General features: G+C 41.7%; 1 protein-coding gene across 2 annotated transcripts in view; it reads left to right on the forward strand.

Moving 5' to 3' along the window:
• The first annotated feature begins 671 nt into the window (after positions 1-671).
• The window catches only part of rad51b (RAD51 paralog B), a 50,423-nt gene continuing 27,876 nt past the window's right edge, over positions 672-23,218 (forward strand). Inside the window, exons 1-10 of one of the 2 annotated variants that reach the window (XM_018735175.2) lie at positions 672-944; positions 1,362-1,475; positions 2,718-2,822; positions 2,948-3,084; positions 3,186-3,305; positions 3,565-3,748; positions 14,008-14,058; positions 14,327-14,404; positions 17,121-17,196; positions 21,521-21,639. In XM_018735175.2, coding sequence (XP_018590691.1) covers positions 861-944; positions 1,362-1,475; positions 2,718-2,822; positions 2,948-3,084; positions 3,186-3,305; positions 3,565-3,748; positions 14,008-14,058; positions 14,327-14,404; positions 17,121-17,196; positions 21,521-21,639 — 1,068 coding nt within the window. In that variant the 5' untranslated portion in view covers positions 672-860. The remainder of the gene's footprint in view (positions 945-1,361; positions 1,476-2,717; positions 2,823-2,947; positions 3,085-3,185; positions 3,306-3,564; positions 3,749-14,007; positions 14,059-14,326; positions 14,405-17,120; positions 17,197-21,520; positions 21,640-23,218) is intronic. The other variant, XM_018735176.2, reaches the window with a different exon arrangement.

Genomic DNA, 23,218 nt, shown 5'->3' on the forward strand with positions numbered 1-23,218 from the left:
TTATTCACGTAGTCCCAACACAACTAGATCAAGTAAACGTAGATTGATTGTACACGAAATTAAGTTGACAAAATGCAAAAGAATTGTTACATTAAGCAATTTTAATTAAACAAAGTGAACAAGCAGTAAAAATCATGTCGAGTGAACTGCACCATGATCTGTTAGAAGTCTAAATAGATTGGAACATTTTATTCCAGCGTGATCGTATCACTTTTTTGATGACTGTGTGTTGAATTTCACTTGGACCTAATATAATATAATTATTTTCTCATCTCAGACATACATGTATTAAGTTGATTGTAAATGTATTGTTTTAGTATTTTCAGTAGAGCTGCTTTCCATTTTTTTCCAGTGTATTTCACTGTTTTTATCTTTTAAAACGATTACAATGTATTCTAGCTGCATGTTTTTCCTTATTTTTGAACAAGAACATTTACAAACAAGAGCATCGAGAGCAGTTATAACCACGGAGGATTAAAAAAATATCACATGAACAACAATCAAAATAAGGTATATGATGTGAACTGTGAGTTATTTTCATGTGTATATCGTCCGACAGTTCAATTTTCATGAGACTACATCGACCAGGATGCACAGCGTTTAACTTTCACGCTGGTCGATGACGCAACGCGTTTGATTAGATAATAATACAGGTTACAATTTCACTTTTTTAATTATACTTGTTCATTTTTTTTTTATCGTGCGCAATTATCTTTTACATCAAGATTATTTATCTTCAGAGAGCTACAATGTGTATATGTACGTTCACGAAAGACTTTTTATTTACCAACGCCGATGGAAATTGTAGCTTGTTAGCTAACTAGCTAACAGTTAGGTTAGCTTTATTTCCACTCGTGGACATGGCGAGTAGGAAGCTGAGAAGGAGCAGCGTTCCTGCAGATGTCTGCGAGCGGCTCAGTCGGCACCATATAGAAACATGCCAGGTAAGAAACAAAGATATGATTCCGTTTACGTTGAGGTGTCATCTGGAGCCAATTTAAGCCTAACCTGGATGAACGAATGCGCTCATTCACCCCACGTTTTATGTCTTATATGTTACGACGTGTAACGAGAACGAATTACATTTTAAATTATTGAATCATTGAACCTGTTACCGTATTGGACAGTCAGATGTATGTCAGATACTTTTTTTTTTTTTTCTTTTTTGTTGGTTTTTATTTTGTAAATGCTTATCAGGTTGTTAGGTATTTTAGAAAAGTTTGTTTAACAAATTAAACTGTTGAACACTGTACATTGATTGGAGAAATTGTTAAGCAGTGTTTCCATGTTCATGGTAAAACTGCCTGTTTGTTTTCCATCATCTTTAACCACTGCGCCTCTTCTCTCTTACTCTTACACAGGACCTGCTGTCCCTCACAGCCCTGGAGGTCATGTGTTTGGCTGGACAGAGCTATGCTCAAGCCTGTCAGCTGCTGCGCTTGGTCAGCCAGATCTGTGCCCCCAAAATGACCACGGTATTATTACCATGATTTAACTGGCAGTCCAGGGGGCAACACGGTGGCACAGCGAGTAGCGCTGCTGTCTCACAGCACCTGAGTGGTGAGGGTTCGATCCCCGCACAATCTGTGTGGAGTTTGCATGTTCTCCCCATATCTGTGTGGGTTTCCTCTGGGTGCTCTGGTTTCCTCCCATAGTTCAAAGACATGCTGTTCAGCCATAGTGTGTGAGTGACACAGAGAGAGTGTGTTCCACTGATGTATGAATGAGTGACCCATTGTAAGTAGTGTATCCTGCAGTGTAAGTCACCTTGGTGAATAACGTGTGTGGCCTGATAACACTGCATAGAATTCATTGGAAGTTGCTTTGGAGAAAAGTGACTACTAAATAAGTAAATGTAAGGTGATGTCCAATGTTAGGCTTGTGTACTTGGTTACCTACATTCACACACACACTTTCTGAACCGCTTGTCCCATATGGGGTCGCGGGGAACCGGAGCCTACCCGGCAACTCAGGGCGTAAGGCCAGAGGGGGAGGGGACACACCCAGGACGGGACGCCAGTCTGCCACAAGGCACCCCAAGCGGGACTCGAACCCCAGACCCACCAAAGAGGAGGACCCCGGTCCAACCCACTGCGCCACCGCACCCCCTTAAGAGAATCATCATTTTCATTTACCATTAATACAGCTGAAAAATTTTTACTAGAACGATTTAAGTTAACTGCTCTTCTCAAGGGTACTTCATCCGGAGTGGGAATTTGAACCCAGATTTTTATTTCAAAGGTAATAGCCCTAACCCTACTTTGCTTCCTGATGCCCTTATGCAGATACATTAGCCCCATCCCCTCAAAAATATAAACAGGGCACTGAAATTTGTTGTGTTCACCCCCATTATTATTATTATTCACATTTGTTTAGCTGACTCCTTTTCCCACGGTGGCTTGCAGTGAAAACGAATCAACTTTAATTTGTCATATCAACAGCAGAATATTGTTACTGTAGCAATTGAGGTCAAGTACTGTATGTTGCTCATGGTTTTCCCGAATCTGAGAACTTCACATTGCAAAGCAACAGCTCTAACAACTGCAGCATCAGCTGCTCATGTTTGTTTTTCTGGTGCTCTCATCCTTGTCAGTAGTGTAAATAATGCAAAGTTTTCTTGTATTTTAAATTGTTATATGTCACAATTATGAGATATATTGACTATGCATCTTGTTGATATTGTTCTAGTGTGATTGCTTACACTTTTTGTTCACCAGGCTTTGGAGCTGTGGAAGCAGAGGGCTGACCAATATTTCCCCACATCCCTTGCTGCACTTGACCATTGGCTGCAGGGTGGCTTGGCATGCGGCACACTAACTGAGGTAGGTGCTCATATTCTAGTGTTCTTTTGGGCTGTAAAGAGCAATATGCCTCTCATTCTGACTTGCTGGGTGTACAGTTGTCATGCATGCATCTTTCAAGTAAAATAGTTTCTTTGGTCATGCAGATGACTGGCCCTGCTGGCTGTGGGAAGAGTCAGCTGTGTATGATGCTCAGTGTGTTGGCAACACTGCCACGAAGCATGGGCGGTCTTGATGGTGGGGTGGTCTACATAGACACTGAGTCTGCTTTCTCTGCTGAAAGGTGCCATAATCCTTCAGAATTTTTTTTTTTCTTTTGGATCCCCTCACTGCTTTGGTGTTATCACACAATGGTAAATGTACCTGACCTATCTACATTCACAGGCTGGTGGAAATTGCTCAGAATCGATTCCCGGACCACTTCTCAGACCGGAAACGAATTGTGGAAATGGCTGGGCGAGTCCACCTGTTCCGTGAGCTCACTTGTAGAGATGTCCTGAATAGGTAAGCTGGGCAAAGTGAAGTTTTCGAAGCCAGTCCTGTTGCAGGTGTTCAAAGCACACATGAACTGTTTGCATTTACATTTATTCATTTAGCAGATGCTTTTCTCCAAAGCGATGTACAACTCAGAGAAAAATATAATTAGCACATTACAACAACAGAAGGAGAGAGAATAATAAGTGTATGGAAAGCCATCAGAATTGTTCAGTGTTTATTTGTTAGATACATATTTAATACTCTGCCTCCATGTGGTTTGGCCCAGGTTGCAGCACTTAGAGGAAGACATAATTTCCTGCCAGGCAAGGCTAGTAATTCTGGACTCAATGGCATCTGTGGTGCGAAAAGAGTTTGAACTGAGTCTCCCAGGGAACCTGGTCCACCGCAGCAACCTGCTGGGCCAGCAGGCCGCTATGCTCAAATGTCTGGCCCAGGAGTTCAGCATCCCGGTGAGTTCCGCCTTGTACTCGCAGGCTGGTAATTGTAAAGCAGCTGTGCTGAATGCCAGTAACAAAGACCTCATCTAAAGATATGCAAAGAATGACAGTGGTGATTAATGACCTGCCATAAGTGTTCAAGTTTCCTGTTGAATTTCTGGGCTCTGTTTAAACATAGTTGGAGCGTGATCTTTGTTTTATTGCAATGCACAACCTTACTAATGTCACTTTTTGTGATGTAGCTTGAGTGAGTGCTCCAGCTGAGTTGCAGTTCTTGGTATGAGTCCCTAGGTGTCCCTGTTGTACTTACAGACTATTCAGGTTCTTCTTGCAAACTCAATACGAAGTCTGAATTCAGCTGTTTGAAACGGGTTGTGCTTTGGCAACATTTTACACACACATTCATATCACCCTTTGAAAAAAAGTACAGTTTTGGCCAGTTTTAGTTTGCTGATTTCGTACAGGTAGCATAATAGTTACATCTTATGCTTTCCACTGGGAGGACCCAGGTTCAATTTCTATCTCCTGCTGTAATACCCTAGAGGATGGAAATAACCCTGAATTGCTCAGGAAAAAAGAAAAACAAAGCTGTACAAATGAGTTAATCACTGTTAGTCATTTTGAAGAAACATATCAGCTAAATTAGTACATAATTGAATAATTAAAATTTGTCGTTGAATATGTAAAGTGCTGCATTACTGTTCTCATTTACCAGATGCTTTTCGCCAAATAAGTTTTCAGTGTGAATTTGTACATGAGGCAACCTATTAGTATATGTCCATTTGTACATATAGATTTTTACAGAAGCATAAACTACCTTTTTGAATGGCTGGAGTGGAGATTTCAAGGTTCTTCAGTTGCAAGGTGGCACAGCGAGTAGCGCTGCTGTCTCACAGCGCCTGGGTGGTGCGAGAGAACGTGGGTTCGATCCCTGCTCGGTCTGTGTGGAGTTTTTGCATGTTCTCCCCATGTCTGCGTGGGTTTCATCCCACAGTGCAAAGACATGCTGTTCAGGTTCCCCATAGTGTGAGAGTGACACAGAGAGTGTGTTTCACTGATGCATGGATGAGTGACCCATTATAAGTAGTGTATCTAGCAGTGTAAATCACCTTGGTGAATAAGGTGTGTGGGCTAGTAACACTACATGTATCCGTTGTAAGTCGCTTTGGAGAAAAGCATCTGCTAATTGAATAAATGTAACTGCAAGGTCATGGCCGTAACCCCTGTGTATCCTCATGGTTCCTTTAACCCAGTTTCTAGTCACTCATTCACTTACTTTCATGGACAGGACTTCTACCTTTCTCAGGATAGACGCACAGAGATGCAGGCAGTCACACAGTGGGTCATTTAGAGTGTCCAGTTCACCCAAACTCCACGTTTTTGAACTGCGGAAGGAAATCGGACAACCCAGAGGAAACCCATGCAAATTCCATACAGACAAAGCTTGTATCAAAGTTATGCCCAAACAGTTCAGGTGCTATGAGGTGGCAACACTACCTGCTGTGCCACTTTGCCTCCGGCTAGTTTCTGCTGTGTGATCCTAAAGTGATACTGCTGTCTCCCCTGTAGGCCTCAGTTAGGAAGACCAGATGCTCTGGTTTTCAGGTTCTTGCCTGAACAGTTCTACAGGAAACATGTTTTGGATTCAGTTACTGTAGGTCTTCTTTGTTTGGGGTGTACCCTAATACTGGAACTCTATTGGAACGCTCTATGCATTTATTTGCGTACAGTTGAGGCATATTTGCATAAGCGGTTGGTGAGACTCAGAATGATGCCAGAATTTTCAACGGGTTAATCGTCAACAGTTAAACCCATAGCTTGTTTGTATCTCAAATTCAAATCCCTCCTTACTGTGTGATGAGCTGAAGAATGACTTTGTTTACAAATGTGGAGGAAGGAAGTGGTCAGGGGAGAAATGGAGATGGTGAGGTTGAGGTTTTATGGTATGGTTTTAATTTGAAGTATTTGCACTTTGTTAGTTTTACCTATTAATTTAGCAGTGTTTTCTGTGCTCAGCTTCATACATAAAGATTCTCTTTTTTATGAGATGTCCGGTGAATTGCTGTGGCTGTGTTGACAGTAATAATGGTGGTACCAAGGCCCTGAACTATGACCAACAGGCCATTGTGAAAAATTATGAATAGAGAGTAATGTCTCTCTCTTTGCTTTGGGTTAGCTGGGGTTGTGCAGCAGGTGAAGGCAGAATGCACAGATGTAACTGTAGTTGTAGGGATCTGTGACTGCCTCTGGCTTGGTGGAAACACAAAGCCAGGAACTGGGTGGCCCTTTTCCAAAGGTCCAGTTTGACTGCTGGATTGTAAAGCCATTACAGTTAACTGCCTTGCTTGGTGGTGCCATTGGCCCTACTGGAAACATCTAACCATATGGTTGACTGAGTGCAGCAGACCTGGTCAGCTTCTGCCTTTTGTTCTGCAGTTTTCTTGGAGTTTGGGCTGTAGATGCCACTTGTGTGCCCTTACACATGTGGGAAGTGGGTAGTTGTATGTGTGCACACTATACCTCCTCTTTTCATTACTTCCATTGCAGAGAATGTTGTGCAGTTCTGGCTAGGGTGTTTCTTCATCTCTGCAAGCCCCAGAGCTGCCATTTCACAGTTGCTTGGGTGCTGCATGTTTTTGCCTCCTTGTCATCACTTTGACAGGAGTCCCATGCAAGCTCAGCCATGGGAAGGGAAATCACGTGAGAGTCCTATGCCAGGCTCATACTGCCCTACTCCCTGGAAACCAACCCCAGTGTTCTGCCTTCAGGCAAAGTATTGCTTTGTCTTTTGTTTTTGTTGAAGGGCAGAGGTGCCATGCAATGATATCTTCAGTCTTTTTAACTATGTACCTGTAAGCTGGACGTGTTTTTCTTGAATGCACTCCAGCAAAGTGAAGAAACGGTCCACCTTACAGCAACACCTCTCCAGTCTCCACCCTGATGAGCCAAAACAAATGAGACCTAGTTTGTAGACAGACCGCGAGGGTTTTTTTTTTTTTTTTCTTTCTCTAACCACAAACAGAATAAATGTACGTATGCACATGGGAACTCTCAACCTACATGTCAGTTCTTGACCAGTTATTCTTTTGGTGCCAAGAAAGACCTTGTTCTGTCTGTAGAACTTGCCAGCCGCCATGTGTCAAGCTTACCTGGGGTGAACTTTAGCGTCATGGTACATTTGGGAGAGAAGGGCTTGTTCTAATGTTGGAAATGGCAAAGTGCCTTCCTGTATACTGTCATATGGTAACTTAAGAAAAAAAGAATTGAAAAGGAAAATTCTTGATGCAGTGCTACTGGAACTCATCTGAGAGCTGCCATGTTTTCAGCCTGTGAAAGAGGGGCAGTATCCAGAGAGGTCCTCTGAGTGCCTTTATACAGATTCTTTCCCTTGCACTTCTTCTTTCTTTCACTTGACTACTTCCTGTGGTGCTTTGTCTGACTATGTTTGCATTGTTCTGAGCTCTTAGTATGGGGCCCTGTCTTTTGTTTTTCTTTTTTGTCCATCTTGCTGTTTGGATGCCACGTGTGTGTGCATCTCTGGCTTTGAAATCACAGCACCTGTATTCCTGTATTTCTGCAGCTGCTGACTTGGCTTTGTGTACTGGTGAACCGTAGTTGAGCAGGGCATCAAACATTCCATTCCATTCCATCTCTTATTAGCTTGTAACACATCCCCTGTTCCAGGGAGAGCTGGCATAGGGGATGTGTTACAAGGTAATAAGAAAATAAATTTGCAGTTCTTCACAAGAACAACTCTCAAAAAAATCTTCTTTCTTGTACAGTTATTTGGTGTATGTTGATGTTAATCTTCTTGACCCTGTAGCTCACTAACAGGTTGTGGGTTCTTCTGTCAGCATATAGTTAGTGTGAACAGATGGATATGGTACATTGTATAGTAAGCGGGTGGGCTGTCAAAGCCTCCTTGAAACATGGAACCAGAGCATGCAGTTGACTGGCTTCTGTGGTTTAGTTGCACTGGGGCTGTCAGTGCATACCAGATTCCCTTGTGTTCAGTGTTGTCCACATTCTTCAGCCTCCTGTTCCTAAAGGGCTGTATTTCAGCACTGAAATTTCAGCAAGCCAGCATGGGCTTCTACAGGCTATATAAGGCTCCCTCCCTAAGATTCACCATTTAGCAGTTTCAGTGGTCATTGGCTCTGTATGTTTCGTCCAATGTGTGCATCAGTGTTGTCTTCATCCATCGTAACAAGCTTTAAGGCAACTTAGCAAATCAAGTATTTGCAACTTGTCTTGTCTGCCTACATGTGTGATGAATTGGAGAGAAAATTAGCATGTTTTAGTTTTTATCTAGCATACAGTTTCAGTTTTATTATTGCTAGTGAGGAGCAGTTATCTCCTTGTTGTGTCTATGTAAATATTCTTTTTATAGCTCTGCTTAAAGCACAGAGTCTGGAAAATGTGGGACATCTGTGTTTCACCTTCCCCCATCTGTTGAATGCCTGACTGTTCAGAAAACCACTGCAGCCCATATCCCGCCAGAATTTGCATATGGGGACCTGGGTTGTCCAAGCTGCTTTGCATTTTCCAGACATGGTTGACCAGAAGGCTAGTCTGCCAGTGGTTTGCTGCTTGAGGTTTTTTAAAATCCATTCCAAGTGATAAGAGCGGTAAAGGTCAACTATTCCAGTGAACATGAGCAAAAAATGGATTTGATGTGGGGCTTGAGCATTACATTGTGCCTTCAATTTGAACACGAGACAGACTGGTTTTATCATGTTACTGTCTTTCATCTTCTGTGGGGACATGGTACCCACATCAAGGATGGCAACTAGCCTAGATAAGTGACCATGACAGTATTCTATGTAAACTTAGTATTCTGACACATCATATGGCTTACTGCAGCTCTCCTCCCACTTACCCAATTCATTTAGTCCCCCCAAGTGTCTTGCTCACAATAGAATAACTAATCCCCCCGGTAAATACTTTTCCATCAAAACAAAACAACCAGTGAACAAAAGTAGTGGTTTTCAGACCTTCATCACCAATGAGAACTCTCTTAAAGCTAGCTGCGTTAAGTAGGAATGGAAGCCATTTCTCCGCCTTATATGTGGTTTTATAGTGTCTTGTGGTAGTCTTTGAGTGCACTTCTAGAGTTAATTTTTTTTGCACTACTTAAACAAAAGGATGACATGGTTGACTTGTGTAACTTCATTTTCCATGTATGCACACAGTAGACTGGACCTGCAGAAAGGGGGCTTGTGCAGTCTGTTACCACCTGTGGATTTGTGATATAACAAGTTGATCTGGGAAATGACACTACCAGCAGAACCAGTCTGTTACACTCTAGGAAATTGCAACCAAACCGATAAAGGGCAAGTCAGGACTCAGGACATGCTTCAGCGGTTCAGCAATCACTCTGTCTTTTATTAACAACTGTTGGCCCTGGCTGACTTCCAGGAAAAACCAGTCATTCTTTGCTAGGGGTAAGGAAGTTATGAAATTTTCATGTTTATGTGATGTTTCATTATCATAGGGGATGAAGGTGTTTGTCTCCAAAGCAGCTTGTAATGAATACTGTGTGATATTTATCTGAGGACTTTTTCATCCACGGTGATTTAGTGTTAAGGTACTTCAATGCTCCCTATTGTCATTCACTCATCAATACACAGCAAAACTCTCACACACTATAGGCAGTTCACAGTCATCAAATCAGTTGAAACACATGCCTTTGGACTGTTGGAGGAAACTGGAGCAACCCAGAGGAAACCCACGTGAAGACAAACAACTTTCAGACATCGCAATAGCTGACAGGAGACAGAATCCATGTTCTCTCACACCATCCAGAAGCTGTGAGATAACTGTGCTACCTGCTGCAGCACTGCCCACAGCTGTCGGTATGGACTCTGGTCTAAAATGGCACTTTGAGGTCATTAGGTTAGTTGACTCAAGAGGAATGGCTGGTCTCCCACACCCAACTTTCTGTTCCCAAAAGCATGCAGTGCTGTTGAACAAGAATTCCAGTGTCTGGTAGGCATCTCATTTGCAAACTCCATCCTTTCTGGCCTCAGGCATGCTTCAAAAGAAGAGTTTTTATTGTTGCTGCAAATTTTTGAATCACTGAGTTGAAGATGTACAGTGTATGATTCACTGTGTCCAACAAAATCATACATTTTTATCTTTTGCCACTTTTGTTTTTGTATTACACCCTTATAAGAAGATTGCCTCATTGTGCTTAGCATGAGATGCATGGAAAAGTCCAGAAATGGCATTATCAGTAAGTCCCTTGTTCTACCCTTTTTTTTTTTAAATTGCAGTATTGGTGTTTTTGTAGCTTGTATAATGTTTTTTATTTCTTTATACAGTTTATGTAGTGTGTTTAAAATGTACTTTCATTGTAGAGCAGTTGCTCTTATTAGTTTGTTCTGGTGCTGCAGGGTTGGTTCTGTCTGTTGCATAAGCTCTCATCAAGGGAACAATGGAAATGAGCTGTTTCAGCATCCAAAGAGCACGTCCATGTTAGGTGCATCCTGCCCAGAATATCTAAAGAAGTTATTTTCTAGCAGTGGCCAGCATATTATGCCGCTTACCTGGCAGGCTGTTTCCAAGCTATGTATATTCTCCATATGCCAAGACCTTACGTTCATGCCACTATCTCGCAACAGGGTACAACGCTTCAGCCGTTTGGGCTCCGGGCCTTATCTCTGTTTGCACAGGTGTGGATAAAAGGAGTGGTACAATCGTTCACCTCAGACCTCCCATGGTTCTGTTACCATTAAGGGAAATAGTTTCATTTTTGGTTATGCAGCTTATTCCCTCAAGAGTTATGAAAAGTAACAGAAAAAGACTCTAACTCTTTCATGGAGGGAGTGGATCCTGTCTAGTGAACAATAGCTATCTTATAACAGATGGTTCAGAGCTGTGACTGATCCCTGAACTCCCTGTAAATGCTGTAGTTACTGTAAAGTTAATGTTACTATATGGGCATCTGTACTTTTTCAGAAAGCTCTTTTCAGGAAATGTAAGTTTGTTTATTGTTAATGTTTTTGTGGAAGTCAAGAACTGGTTGTCATTGGGGAATCCTCGGAGTGGTTAGTGTTCTTGTGGTTCCCACAAACAAGTGCTCATGATGCACTGAACAATCACAAGGCTTTCCAAAGTTCCAGCAAGTCACTGTTGCAGTTTCTGGGATGTATTTCAATTGCTTCCACAAAGCAGTCTCCCAGACAGACGTTTTCATCAAATGGTAAAGGTATTTTGTCACTTCGATAAGTGTTCTCTAAAAGCAGCTTACAATTTTATAGTGAGGGATATGTTTTCAGGGCCTTGAACAGTTCTGAAGTCTGAAGTCTACTGTTTCATTGTCTAGTAGTGTAATTATTCCTAAAAGATATTGTCATTAATGAATAACTTTTAAGAAGCTGAGAATAAGTGACATTTCATTTAGAGAGGAGCTTGTAGGAAAATTGGAGTACTGAAATCCTCAGCACTTGTAAGTAAGCTTCTTGAAGCAGAAGCTGTAACCACTACACAACCTGCTGCCCTTCTACCCCTATGCTACCTCTGTCCAAACTCAGCCTCAAAAGTTATGCTTCTCTTTGATGGAGATTTGTTTGTAACAGTATGGTTTCTGTTCCAGGTTTGGGTGAAGATAATAACCCTCTGTTGGACAACTATGATTCCTCACCCCTCTCATTCAGATACACGTTATGTTGTTTTTCTTCTGCATACGTGAGCTTGTGCTATCATTAGAGCAAAGGTTTTTTCTCTTGTTCACATCCACATGGGCTTTTGAGTCATAACCGCAGAGTATTGTGCTGATTTTTGGTCAGGTAGGTGTCAGGGGTAGAACTTGAAAAGCAAGTTTCTTCTTCCCATGCTGAGATGCCAAGGCTTGCCAGTGTGTCCTTATCTTGTTTGTAGCTTCTGGCAAGTCAACCTTCACTTTGTTTTGTAACTCTCATGAGCTCTGGAGTAACTTCGAGTCCCATATGATCATGACTGAAGATGGTGAAGTACAGGTTAAGGGCAAATCATCTGCGCTGTGATTATTAGATGTCATTAGGATCACGGAGACACTGCCCATAGGGGATGTGGGTTGGGGGGGGCATAGCATTTTCCTGTTAGGTCTGTACCATACATGCTTATTCCCCGATATCCTTTGAGACTTGTGCTGTCAAATCTGTCGTAGTGGTCAAGGTCACCTTCTGTGACTCGCATGATCAGCTCCTTTTTAGGATGGTTTTGGCAGGATGGAGGGAAGCAGGAATGCATGAACAGCTTGAGACTGTTCTTCCAGATGCACATGCTCACATATAAATGGTGTTCATATGCCTGCCTGTGCCCTCCTCCAACTCTCTGCTGACATTTGGTCCTCAACTGGGTGACAGTTGGCCTGTGTCTGCCATGTGCCCTCTCACCGAGTGCCACATACTTTTGGGGACCACCCTGACTCATGTCTGATATTGTTTCACTGAGGTTCCCACAGGAGTTTTTTTTTTTTTTTTTTGTGTGTGTGTGTGTGTGTGGGGTGGGTTTTTTTTTTTTTTTTTTTTTTTTTTTTGCGCCAGCCTTTTTTTCGGAGGGTTGGTCATGCCATTAAGAAATGGGCTCTCTGGAAGGGTTTTTTTTTTTTTAAAATTTATTATTTTTTTTTTTAAAAAGTGCTCTCTGCAAGCAGTTCAAGAGATTCGTGCTCCATCATAACAGGGTGTGGTGTAGTCGGTTGGTTGTTTCAGGACTTGCCCTTTTTCTGACCCCCTATTTGGCCCATCTGGACCCCTCTGCATTTTCTTGGCCATCCTGTATGTACAGTGGCTACTTGCATTTGGCAAAAAATATGCATCTATTTATATGTAGGCCTCTTATGTTTATTTTCTGACTACCCTTGGTAAACAACAAGACCATTTGATCTGTGTAGTTTTACTGTGGTGAAAGTGACATTTTGTATATCTTTGTTCACTTTGCTGATTTAAACCTTAGTTTGCAAGGTGGTGGCTGACAGTGTTTTGACACACTTTCTTTTTGACGGAGGTGGAAGGGTCTTGCTTAAACTGCATGTAGAGCCGTGCACATGCGCACACACACAAACGCAACCTGTCACTCAGACTTAAACCGATCCACCGTCTGTTGCCAAAGCAGTATCTCTGCACTTTAGCCTTACTTTTCACACAATAGTTTGTCTCTTTTTCTTGCCTCTCACAGTGCCCTGACTCACTTCCTTAAGGACAAGGACAATGCCAAGAAGCACAAAGCGGACAGGTCCCTTGACCTAATTGGGAGTTAGTCATGCAGTACGTGAATCATTCCTTTCAACTCACACAATAGGTATCTGTGTGAGTAGGAGCTCTTTAAAAATCTACACCAGGGACAATTGCACTTGCTTCTCTGCTTTCCTCCTCCTGCACTTGTTGTGGCCATTTGTTTACCTCTTAATGTTTAAATACAGGGCCTATAAAGGAATTGTTAGTTTCCTAGCAACAGGCAGTTGAACACAAAAGGACTGAGATGGGCCATTCCAATTGTTTTATTTAGGGACATGGTACTGTACATCAAAACTTTGGTTAATTAGTAGTCAGAACTGAAGAATTAATAAAAGAGGTTAAATAGGTCTCAGTATAGGTAATTATATAATGTAATGATTCCAGTGTAGTTGAATTTCCTTTCTGCATAAGCAGATTATTAAAATTTCTTGGGTGTTTTAATGCTTCTGATGTTTCTGTTGTTGCAAAAACAAATAGAAACCTACTGATATGAATGAACATCTAAAGTTCTTACGGTCTCCAGTGGTAATTGCTAAAATGTTATTAAACTTTAGGCAAATAGGCCTGTACATAATTGTAAAACTATTTCAATATTTAACTTTTGCTAAGGAACAACTTTAATAGGCTTGTTAATCTGTTTTCCTCTGTGGTAAAAATCATTTATGAAAAAAGCCATGTAACATCAGTGGGCAACTTTATCTGAAGATATCAGGCTTTTCACTGTAAATTTTCAGGGAATTCTAATGACTCACCCATGAGTTACATGCAGGAAATACCACTGCAGTACAACTTACTAAGTAGACTTAGTAATTCAAGTCTTTAGTATTTTGAGTTTATATGCATATGGCTGACTCATAGATACAACTTAGCTGCTTCTTATTGAATAAACACAGAGCCTGGATCAAACAAAAATATCATCTCTGCTGTTTTTATATTGTGTGTCAGTTAAACTGCTTTCTTGCATTTTCTGATGACTATAGTTTGAAGAAGAGATTCTTGGCACTATCGGGGTCTTTGGAGGGCTTGTTTAACACTGACAGCTCTTCCCAGGTCAAGCATTGCTCAAATGTCAAAGACCACCTCTGGAAGTCACTGCAAAGGGTGAGCTAGACTCTCGCTCCCACCACCCTCCGCACATATTGTCATTGCAGCTCTGCTGTAGCCTTCATCTTTCTCATTTTCTAACTCATTCAGTCTGTCTCTGTTGCTATAGTGAGATTCAGCTCTGGGTCATTAACAACCTTTTTCCCTCCCCTTCCAAAATGAATTTTGTTCTTCAGGCAGGGTATGTGGGCCTTGAGTTGCATGTAACTGAGAGTGCAGGCTGGTCTCTTTAATGGGACGGACTCAGGATTTCCTCCTTTTCCAGTTCAGAGACTGGTCGAAAGAGTATGTCAGCGAGGAGGCCCCAGGCTGCAACTCAGAGAAGCACGTATGGTCTCTGGAGGTAATGGAGGACATTGTTTATATGTCTGGCATCTCTTCACTTCAAACCTTTTGCATCTGTGGCTGTAGTAACAATCTGACTTTGGTTGCTGCATCCACAGTTGGCTCATTTACTGTCCAGAGTGAGGCTGGGTCTCTACACATGTGCACACGTGTTCTTTCAAGGTGGGAAACATTTGCCACTAGAGGGCAGGGAAAGCGCTTTGAGGGAAGCTCTGAGGGGTTTTTAATTTCTTTTTTCCCTGCCACAGAGCAGACCGGTACGTCTTATAGTTCAGCTGCTTGAAGTAATGAGTCAATAGATATTAATATGTCTAAAGGTGATCATTTTAATTTGGTATCTTCATATGGTTAAATTGTTGTCTGAATAGTACATTTAAAATATGATGGTTTTTTCCTGTAGCCTCCTAGGTATGTTGAGTGTATTAGGCACAGTGATAGTAATTCTTAGTATGTACAGCCGGTCTATCCAAAGACTTTGTCTTGCAGCCTAAGGATTTTAACTGGCATAATTTTTACGTTGCCTCTTTAGAATGCTCCTGATTTGCTGGTGTCTTTAGTCTAATTTTTTTCATGAAGTGGTATGATGATTAAAGTAGTCCAGCTACAGTGTGGACTGATGGCTTGTACACTGGATTTTTTTCAGAAGTACGCAGTTTGATGAAGTGGTTGTGGGCCACATTTAAAGGTATGAGAATATATATTTCACAGGTGAGGTGGCCTGCTGACTAGGAGAAAAATGGGTCAAGGACAGAATGCTGATTATCAAGTTTGAGGTGGCCTATATCCATGATGTGGGAGACTGAGGAATGGTCGTTTCCTGGCACTGTGGAGTTTCAACCTATTCCCTGTCAAGTTTATCATATATGTATGCAGGTGTACAAAAAAAATGTTTTTGGAAATTCCTCCCCCCCCCCCCCCCCCACTTTTGTGGGATAGGAACTGAAACAGCCTGGCCCTTTTGCTGTCCATGTGATAACAACTAAGAATGTTTTAAAGCTGCTGCAGTCTTAACGGCAGGTTGGAAATGTCTGTATTTGACAAGGCTCTTTCCTCCATGGTCATTACCTTTGTGTTTCATCTTGGTTTAGTCAGCCGGGTGCCAGGCGGTTCAGGTTATTCCGGCTTGCTTTGGCTGCACTGCCAAAGTGAAAAACATTGTGTGTACAAGCATTCACACCATGTTTATGCATAGAAAAAGTATGCCAGAATCTTGTGCGGGGGGGAGAAGCCGTCTCAAGGGCTTAACTTCTCCCGATGTGCGCTCTGTTTGTTTTGAAACACAGGCCCATGTTTACATGAGCATAGCCAGTCACGTACAAAGTCTTTAGAAACTGGGCAAATAATACAAAAAAAAGTTGTATTTCTACTGGAGGAATCAAGAGGGCGAACACTGTCCTTTTGGTTTGATATTGCATTTTGGATGTAATTTTACAGGTAGCCCCTGTTTGGTACTTGTTTAAATAATGTGAAATTTTGTTGTTGTAATACTAGGAGTCACTTTTCTTGGGCAATATTTATCCTGTAAAAATGTGAGCAGTTGGGAGCTGCACAGAGTCCATTTTAAAAGCCAAGTGGTACCTACTGAAGTGTGCTATTCACATACCTGTTCTGTTTCTTTTGGCCATTTATTAAATGTTTCATAATGTTACCCCTGACCTTTTCTGTGTCTTTTCTGTGTATTTGTTGGTGTTTTTAACTAGACCGAAATGCAGATGTGCCAAGAGGGGAACAGGAATCGGCTCACCCTGCTGTCTCAGTCGAGTCTTGTTTCCGTTCAGGATTTATTTCAGTTTTTCTCTAAAGAATGCGCTGCAGCACAGTATTTCATTCAGGCAGGTGCAGAATTGGAAGTGATCAAGGAAACATCCAGACACTGTATTTTTCTATCTGTCCCATTATCTCTAGCTTAGACAACATATTGATACCTCTACTTTTCTGTCCATAAAATCCTTTAATTCCATTATTTTTAAGTTTGTGTCTTCATTATGAAAATCTGTGCACTGCTTTTGAATTGTATAGATGACTATTTTCCCGTTTTTGCAAAAGTTACAGGTATCTGTGATACATGTTTAAGTTTTTTGAAAATGGTAAAAAAAAATTATTTTTATCAGTAAATTTTCAACATGCCATGAGTTTGCTCTCAGTGGTTTCTCATGGTGCACAGTCATGCATCCTTCTGTTTAAAGAAATGAAATTGGGTCACACCTCAGTTTCAGGTTCAACCACAGGGAAAAAAATTGCTAAAGGGAGGGGATTTTCTTATCTTTTTTTTAATGCCCCCCCACTCTCCTCATCTGACATATAATCCCTCCCACTTTAACTTGCAGTCAGAAGCTTTGTGTTTGTGTTGAGAGTATTTGTTCAAAATCTTTATCTGTGTCTTGTGACACTGACATCATACGACATGACACTATTAGTCTCATCTCTAGCCATTTTTTGTTTACCAGTCAGGGTGTGGATGTGCTGGGGGGGGTTGAGTCAGATGGCTGTATTACTTACTTGGCACAAGTAGCATAGAGCTGACAGTGTTTCTATATGGTGTTAGTCCTAGAGCAAGACATGGCCTTCTGACCTTCACCATCAGTGTTCTTTAAGCCACACAATTGAAACTCCAGATGCCCTATCATTTGACACTTGCTACTCCCGCTTGCTTTATGGAAAGCCATTTGTCGATCATACTGACACTGCCACTTCTTTCTCTTCCTGCTTTTTAGGTACTGCTGACTAATCAGATTACCACACATCTGGGTGAGAGACCATCGGTGTCTTCCAAGTGGAATAGTCTGGAAGGTAGATGGACAGTTATGCAATGTTTTCAAGAGGCAGATCTTCTTGCTCTTTATCTGAGAACTCAGTACAATGTTTGTCAAGTGGATTTTTTATGGTTCTTTAATAGTGATAATTTTCTGGTAGGGATTTAAGGAAAGGGTGTTGATCTGGCCTTTGATACTTCTTAAAAATTTCTGTATTCAAATTTTTGTACTTTGTGTAGAAAGTAACCTTTCATTTGTCTTTGACCAGTATGTATATTTCGACGTATGTGTGGTAAGTCCTCAGTAGTACAGGCTTGCACAATAGTGATCTGGTAGGTCACTGGGTTCATAGTCATCTTGTAATTATCTCTCTTGTGTCATTTGGTGTGTGTGTGCATGCAAATGTGCTGCCATTTTACAGTTCAAAAATGTCTTGAACTTTTGCATGACATCCAGTTCAATAGCTCAAAAACACAAGTTTTCCTACTATTTCCCAGTACTTCTGTCCTGATTATGTGCCAAGGAGAACTTGTATTCCTACTCCAGCCTTCATAAATTTAGTCTCAGCACATTTGTCCAGTCAGGCCTCGTGATGACCTAGTTTTGTCAGACCTCAGCAGAGCATGGAACACCATGAGTGTCTGCTACCAGTGGTTTTAATCAGAGCAAGACTTGGGACAAGAGCCCTAGGAACAAGCTACCGTTGAGGTGGGCAGGAGAGGCCTTAAGTTCTCCATGTAGCTCTTTAGGCAGTTTACAAATTGCTAAGAGATTAATTGGTATAAAGGTGGGGAACTTACAATAATTACTATTATTTCTAGCATTCCAATGCTCAATCTGTCCCACCTAAGTCAGCCAGGATAAAGTCCAGTCCAACATCCTGGGAAATATCCATTATAACTGCTTTGTCCCTGGAGAGTCCTAGTTTACTATCTGTCCTCTGTCATGAAGATCCTGTGACAGACTGGGTTTGGAAGCTGTTCTCCTAATGTTATATCCTTCATAATGCTGAGCTTGCAATTGCTTAGGATGAGTTTGAGCCCCTAAGCCTTACTGTTAAAAGAAGAGTTTAAATCCCAAGGATTTGAACCAGCAGCCACCTGGTTACTACTTTGTACTGGCTAGATTTTGTTTCTGCATCATTCCCTAATGAGAAGTTCTTTTCAATGATCCTGGTTTGTGAGTCAGTGCCAGCATCATAAAGGCTGCCTGTAATTGCCTAACCAAACCTAAGCAGAAAGCTGAAACATCTGCTGCCCCCCACCAAACCCAAGCGCAGTGCCACCACAATGTCAGAGTGCTAGCCTCCTCCACCCCTCCTCCTCTCAGCCCCCTTCCCACGCAAGTCACTGCAATTCTCTGCACGCAACTATCCTCGGTAAGGCAAGAAAGGAAGCATACTGTCCTAAAGTTTAAGTTAAAAAGATTTCAAAGATGAGTTTTAATTGCATCAGCAACATATAACCCATACATGGTTGCTACGTTCCAAATCATTTGTCTATGTACCTGTTGTGGCCCTGTCCTTCCCTCAAGTATCTTCATTTGGGTATTGTGATCCTACTCCAGTTGTTTGATTGCTTCCTCCGGTCAGTTATCCCATGAGGCCTGGCAGCTCTCATCCTGTTTCTGTGTTTACTTTCTGCCATCTCCCAGACTGGCTGTTATAAACAGAGGTATGTCTCTGAGGCCTGAGTTTGTCTGCATACTGACTTGGTAACACTTAGTTTCCAAAGTTTTCTGTGATTCTGTGACACAGCTTCTTGGTTAATTTTCCTGGCCTGATAATACACCTCTTATGCGGTAGTCATGTGGTGGAGTAGCGACTACCCCCTTTTTTTCCTTCATCCTTATCCCCTGACAACAGTATTACTGCTTGGTGTCTATTTCTGTGGTCAGTTGTATGGAACCCTCCTCCAGAACTGTTACCATAGCAATGACAGGGAGGGCATCTTTGGGAATTCTCAGCAGACCATTCTCAGTGAGACTTGCAAAAGAACTTGCAAGACAGATGAATTTGAATCCAGTTTTTTCACTGGTCACCCAATTTCAGGTATGTCTTGGTAAAATATCAACTTCCTCTTTAAGTTGGGAAATGACATTACTTGGGGGGGGCTTTATCAAAACTTTACAGTGCATTCTGACCCTATGTAGGACTGGCACTCTGCCCTAATCTACCAGTGTTGGTCTGTCTGACTGCTTTGACTTTGGATTTCTGTATCTCACATCTATCCTATTCCCCTACTTAAACTGTCTGCTAGGTAAGACGTGTGTTTATGTAACTCAGTAGGGGTGCAGCCATAATGTTTGTATTGGAATGCAGAATCATCAATGGAGTTGGGAGGGGTCTCGCTGATAATGGCTGGTCATTCAGGCTCTGTCCAGAAGTCTAAAATGCACTAGTGTTCTGTTTAGTCTACCTTTGGTTCAGCTAGCATACACACATGAACACACAAACTGTGAGCTGGGTGGATATAAGGAGACCTCTCGCCCCAACTCTGAATTTGGCCTGTCAAAGGTTGGCTATTAAACCCTCCCTTCCATCATAATATGCTGAAAATGATTTGTAGAATGGGGGGTGCAATGGCGCAGTGGGTTGGACTGCAGTCCTGCTTTCCGGTGGGTCTGGGGTTCGAGTCCCGCTTGGGGTGCCTTGCGATGGACTGGTGTCCCGTCCTGGGTATGTCCCCTCCCCCTCCGGCCTTACGCCCTGAGTTGCCGGGTAGGCTCCGGTTCCCCGTGACCCTGTATGGGACAAGCGGTTCTGAAAGTGTGTGTGTGTGTGTGTGTGTGTGTGTGTGATTTGTAGAATATGGTTAAATACTGGTTTATGTGTTCCTGTAAGTAAGGGAAATATCGTTACGGCATTTGGGTGGCCCCACTAAAGCAGAATTTATGGGATAAGAAGTTTTCAAGTGAGTTTGATACTTTTGACTAAGGTTAAAGTGCATATAAATTGCTGGGTGGGCAGCCAGTAGTACTTGGACCCACAGGTTTATTTTTCTCCTGCTCTTTGCTGTTCAGTGTTTTTTTGTTTTCCTCTCCTCAACTGCTAGCTGGCTTATTTTATAGTTAAGGTTAATTTTTACTAATCACAGCCGATGACATTCCCAGTAACATTGTTTGGTCCTCTGTGTGACTCTGGTGAGAAGAGTGCTTTAAAAACACAAATTTCCATGTTTCTAGCAATGTGTCCTGGTGAGTCCCATTATGTCAGTTACTGACGGAATCCTAGAAATTGCTATCTTATGGAATGACAGAAATATGTTTTGGAGCTAATAAGTTCTGTATTTACTGTACTACAGAAATAAAAGCAAAAAAAAATCCACAAAGCACTAATGGGGGGCAGATTGCTTTTAAGTATTAATGGAAATTGTCTTGCAAATTTTCCACCTGGGAGATCTTTTATGGTTTTTCTTTTCCCCCTCGTTCCTGTGATTGCAGCAGACAGAGATCAAATCTGTTACTTTTGTCACTTTTGTTACAGTAAGATCAACATTAAGGCTGAAACCATTAGTGCCCTTATAAGATAAAATAGTGCAGTATTTCCTGTAAAACCTGCACTGTATTGACAAAGGACCATTTATAGTTTTTCATTTTACCTGAAGTAGAGGAATACTACAAATCAAGTTACATGTTCTTTCTATTTCACAGGTCTGGTTTCTGTAAGTGCTTTTAGGTTGGGTATTTTCAAATCTGGTATGTGGACTTGTGTGGCGGGAACTGAGAGGTGATATCAAACTGGGGACAGCTGGGCTCAGGTTCGAGTTTCTCTTCTTGTTAGGCTGAAATTTCAGCACTCCAGTTGATAAATGACTTGGCTCTTTGTCAAAACATATGTGTAGTTTCCCCTTTTTGCTTTCGTTGTATTTAGACAGCATTAGGCTTACCAGAACAGTATGAAAATCCAAATAAGCAAATTTGCAATAATTTTTTTAAATTTAATTTTTTTCTAATGACCATAAGTTTTGTCTCGGTTCCCAAACTTTTAAAGCGTAACAGTTAAATAAAGTAGTTGTGGTAGGAAGTTACAGGATCTTGTCCTTGATTTGCTTGTTTCCTTAGTTTCTTGCAGTCCTAAAGTAGTCATAAAGTATGCTTTCACTTTCAGACCGTAATGTTGACAGACTGGTTGGAACAAACTTCAGTGATCGTGAACTCACAATATTTTTTTTCTTTTTTTCCTAAGCACTGCGATTCTGTAATGTTGGCATTCATTGTGCACATTTGTTTAACAATGAAAATTATCTGTAAGACCTGCAGGTTTTGTCATTGACCAAAGAGTCTAATGATTGTAGTGGGGAACAGATTTGCCCTTTTGTCACATATGTTTCTCAGTGTACTCCATGTGGTCCATATTTTAGGGTTTGTGCTGCCTGGAGATGGGGATTCTGGGTACGTGACAGCGGCACTGGGGAATACATGGAGCCACACTGTCAACACACGTCTCATTTTGCAGTACCTGGATTCATGTCAGAGGCAGGTAAGCTACAGACTGGCAATGGCCCTGGGTTTGGTTGGACCTTTTTTGGTCCAAGTTACCAGTTGACATGATTTCAGTTATTCCAGTTAAGGTTTGATAAGTTATTGAAAGCAATTCATGATTGTCTGAGTAAAGCTGCTATTGTGCAGGTTTTTTGTGCAGATTCCCTGAAATCCTCCTACCTTAGCTTTTGTATGGTTGACCCAAGAGTTAAGAAGTGGGCACCTACTATTGCACGATCGCTCTTAAGATGATGTCTGCTTTCGTCAGCATCTGCATAGTTATATTGCTGAAGATACATGACTTAAGTTTTCCTCAGCTTGTTGTTTCTTCTTTTACTCCTTCTGCCTTTTTTCCCTCCCTCTCTTATGGTACTGAGTGATTTTTCCTTGGCGTTTCCGGGCCTTCCTGTGAGCCTTTCTGCAGCTGAATAAACAGCTTTACCGAAACCTCGGCTCCCAGACACCGAAACTTGGCTGGCTTTTATACAGGAGTTGTTGAGAAGGTATATTGAGTGCTGGAACTGGGGAAGAATTTCAGTACAGGGAATTGCAAAAGGAGGTGCATCCAATGTATGTGAAATTTTTCACTCTGATCCTCTGTGCTGGGGTGTATTGTGTGTGGATGCAGGAAAAGAACAAGAAGGAAAGGAGAGAGCTCTGTCACACTCTAAGATCACAAGGACAGGAAACACTGTATTGTTGTAACTGTGACGAGATGAAACTTCACAACAAAAGAGTAGGCTTGAAGACCCTTCCAGGAAACAACCCTCCACAGCCACTGCGCAGAAGGTCCTGCTCATGAAGGAGCAGGGGAGTCAGAAGGGTGGAACTGGTTTGCCTTTCAGTGAATGAAAACATTTTAGAGACTATTTGTTTTTGTGTTTTCCTTTGTGTGTTGTGTGTTTTGTTTTGTTTTTTTTTTTGTTTTTTTTGTCTTTCCATGAGATTAGTTTTTTTAAAGAGTGCTAAGCTTTTGGGTTCTTTTATGGAAAGCTTTTTTTTTTTTTTTTTTTTTGGTGAGGGGTTGGATCCATGGGGCATCTGTTTAAGATTTTCTTCATTTCAGACCTGGAACCCCTTTTTTCTTCTCGTATCCACTCTGCTTTGGCCTGTGAAGTGGAGCCTGTAACCTGAGACCAGAGTTATGACTTACTATACTTTCAGAGCAATTTATTATAACACTGATCATCTAATAGCAAGTTAGGGACAAAGATGAGTAATTTTAGAGGGAGCAAGGAGAGTTAAAGGAGGTCAAAGAGGAAAATATGGGGAAGGGCAAGTAGAAGATTAGGAGGTTTCCTGCTGCACCCCTTCCCTCTAAATGTGTTAAAACGTTACAGGTCATCAGGTCCAACTCTGACACTTCAAACCACAGTAAATGTGTAAACCAGTACTAAAAACGGTCAGAATTACAGGTGCATGCAGATATACACATGCTCTGTGGAAATGGCACATGGCACAAAGTGAATCCCTCATTTCCTGTGTTCTCACATTAGCAACATTTGATAAGATTTTGACAAGCGTGAGTCACAGGTGCAATAGTTACGCAATAATAGTAGATGTCTTGCAGTTAAGTC

This window comes from Scleropages formosus, chromosome 1 (assembly GCF_900964775.1).
Source record: "Scleropages formosus chromosome 1, fSclFor1.1, whole genome shotgun sequence".
Taxonomy (NCBI): domain Eukaryota; kingdom Metazoa; phylum Chordata; class Actinopteri; order Osteoglossiformes; family Osteoglossidae; genus Scleropages; species Scleropages formosus.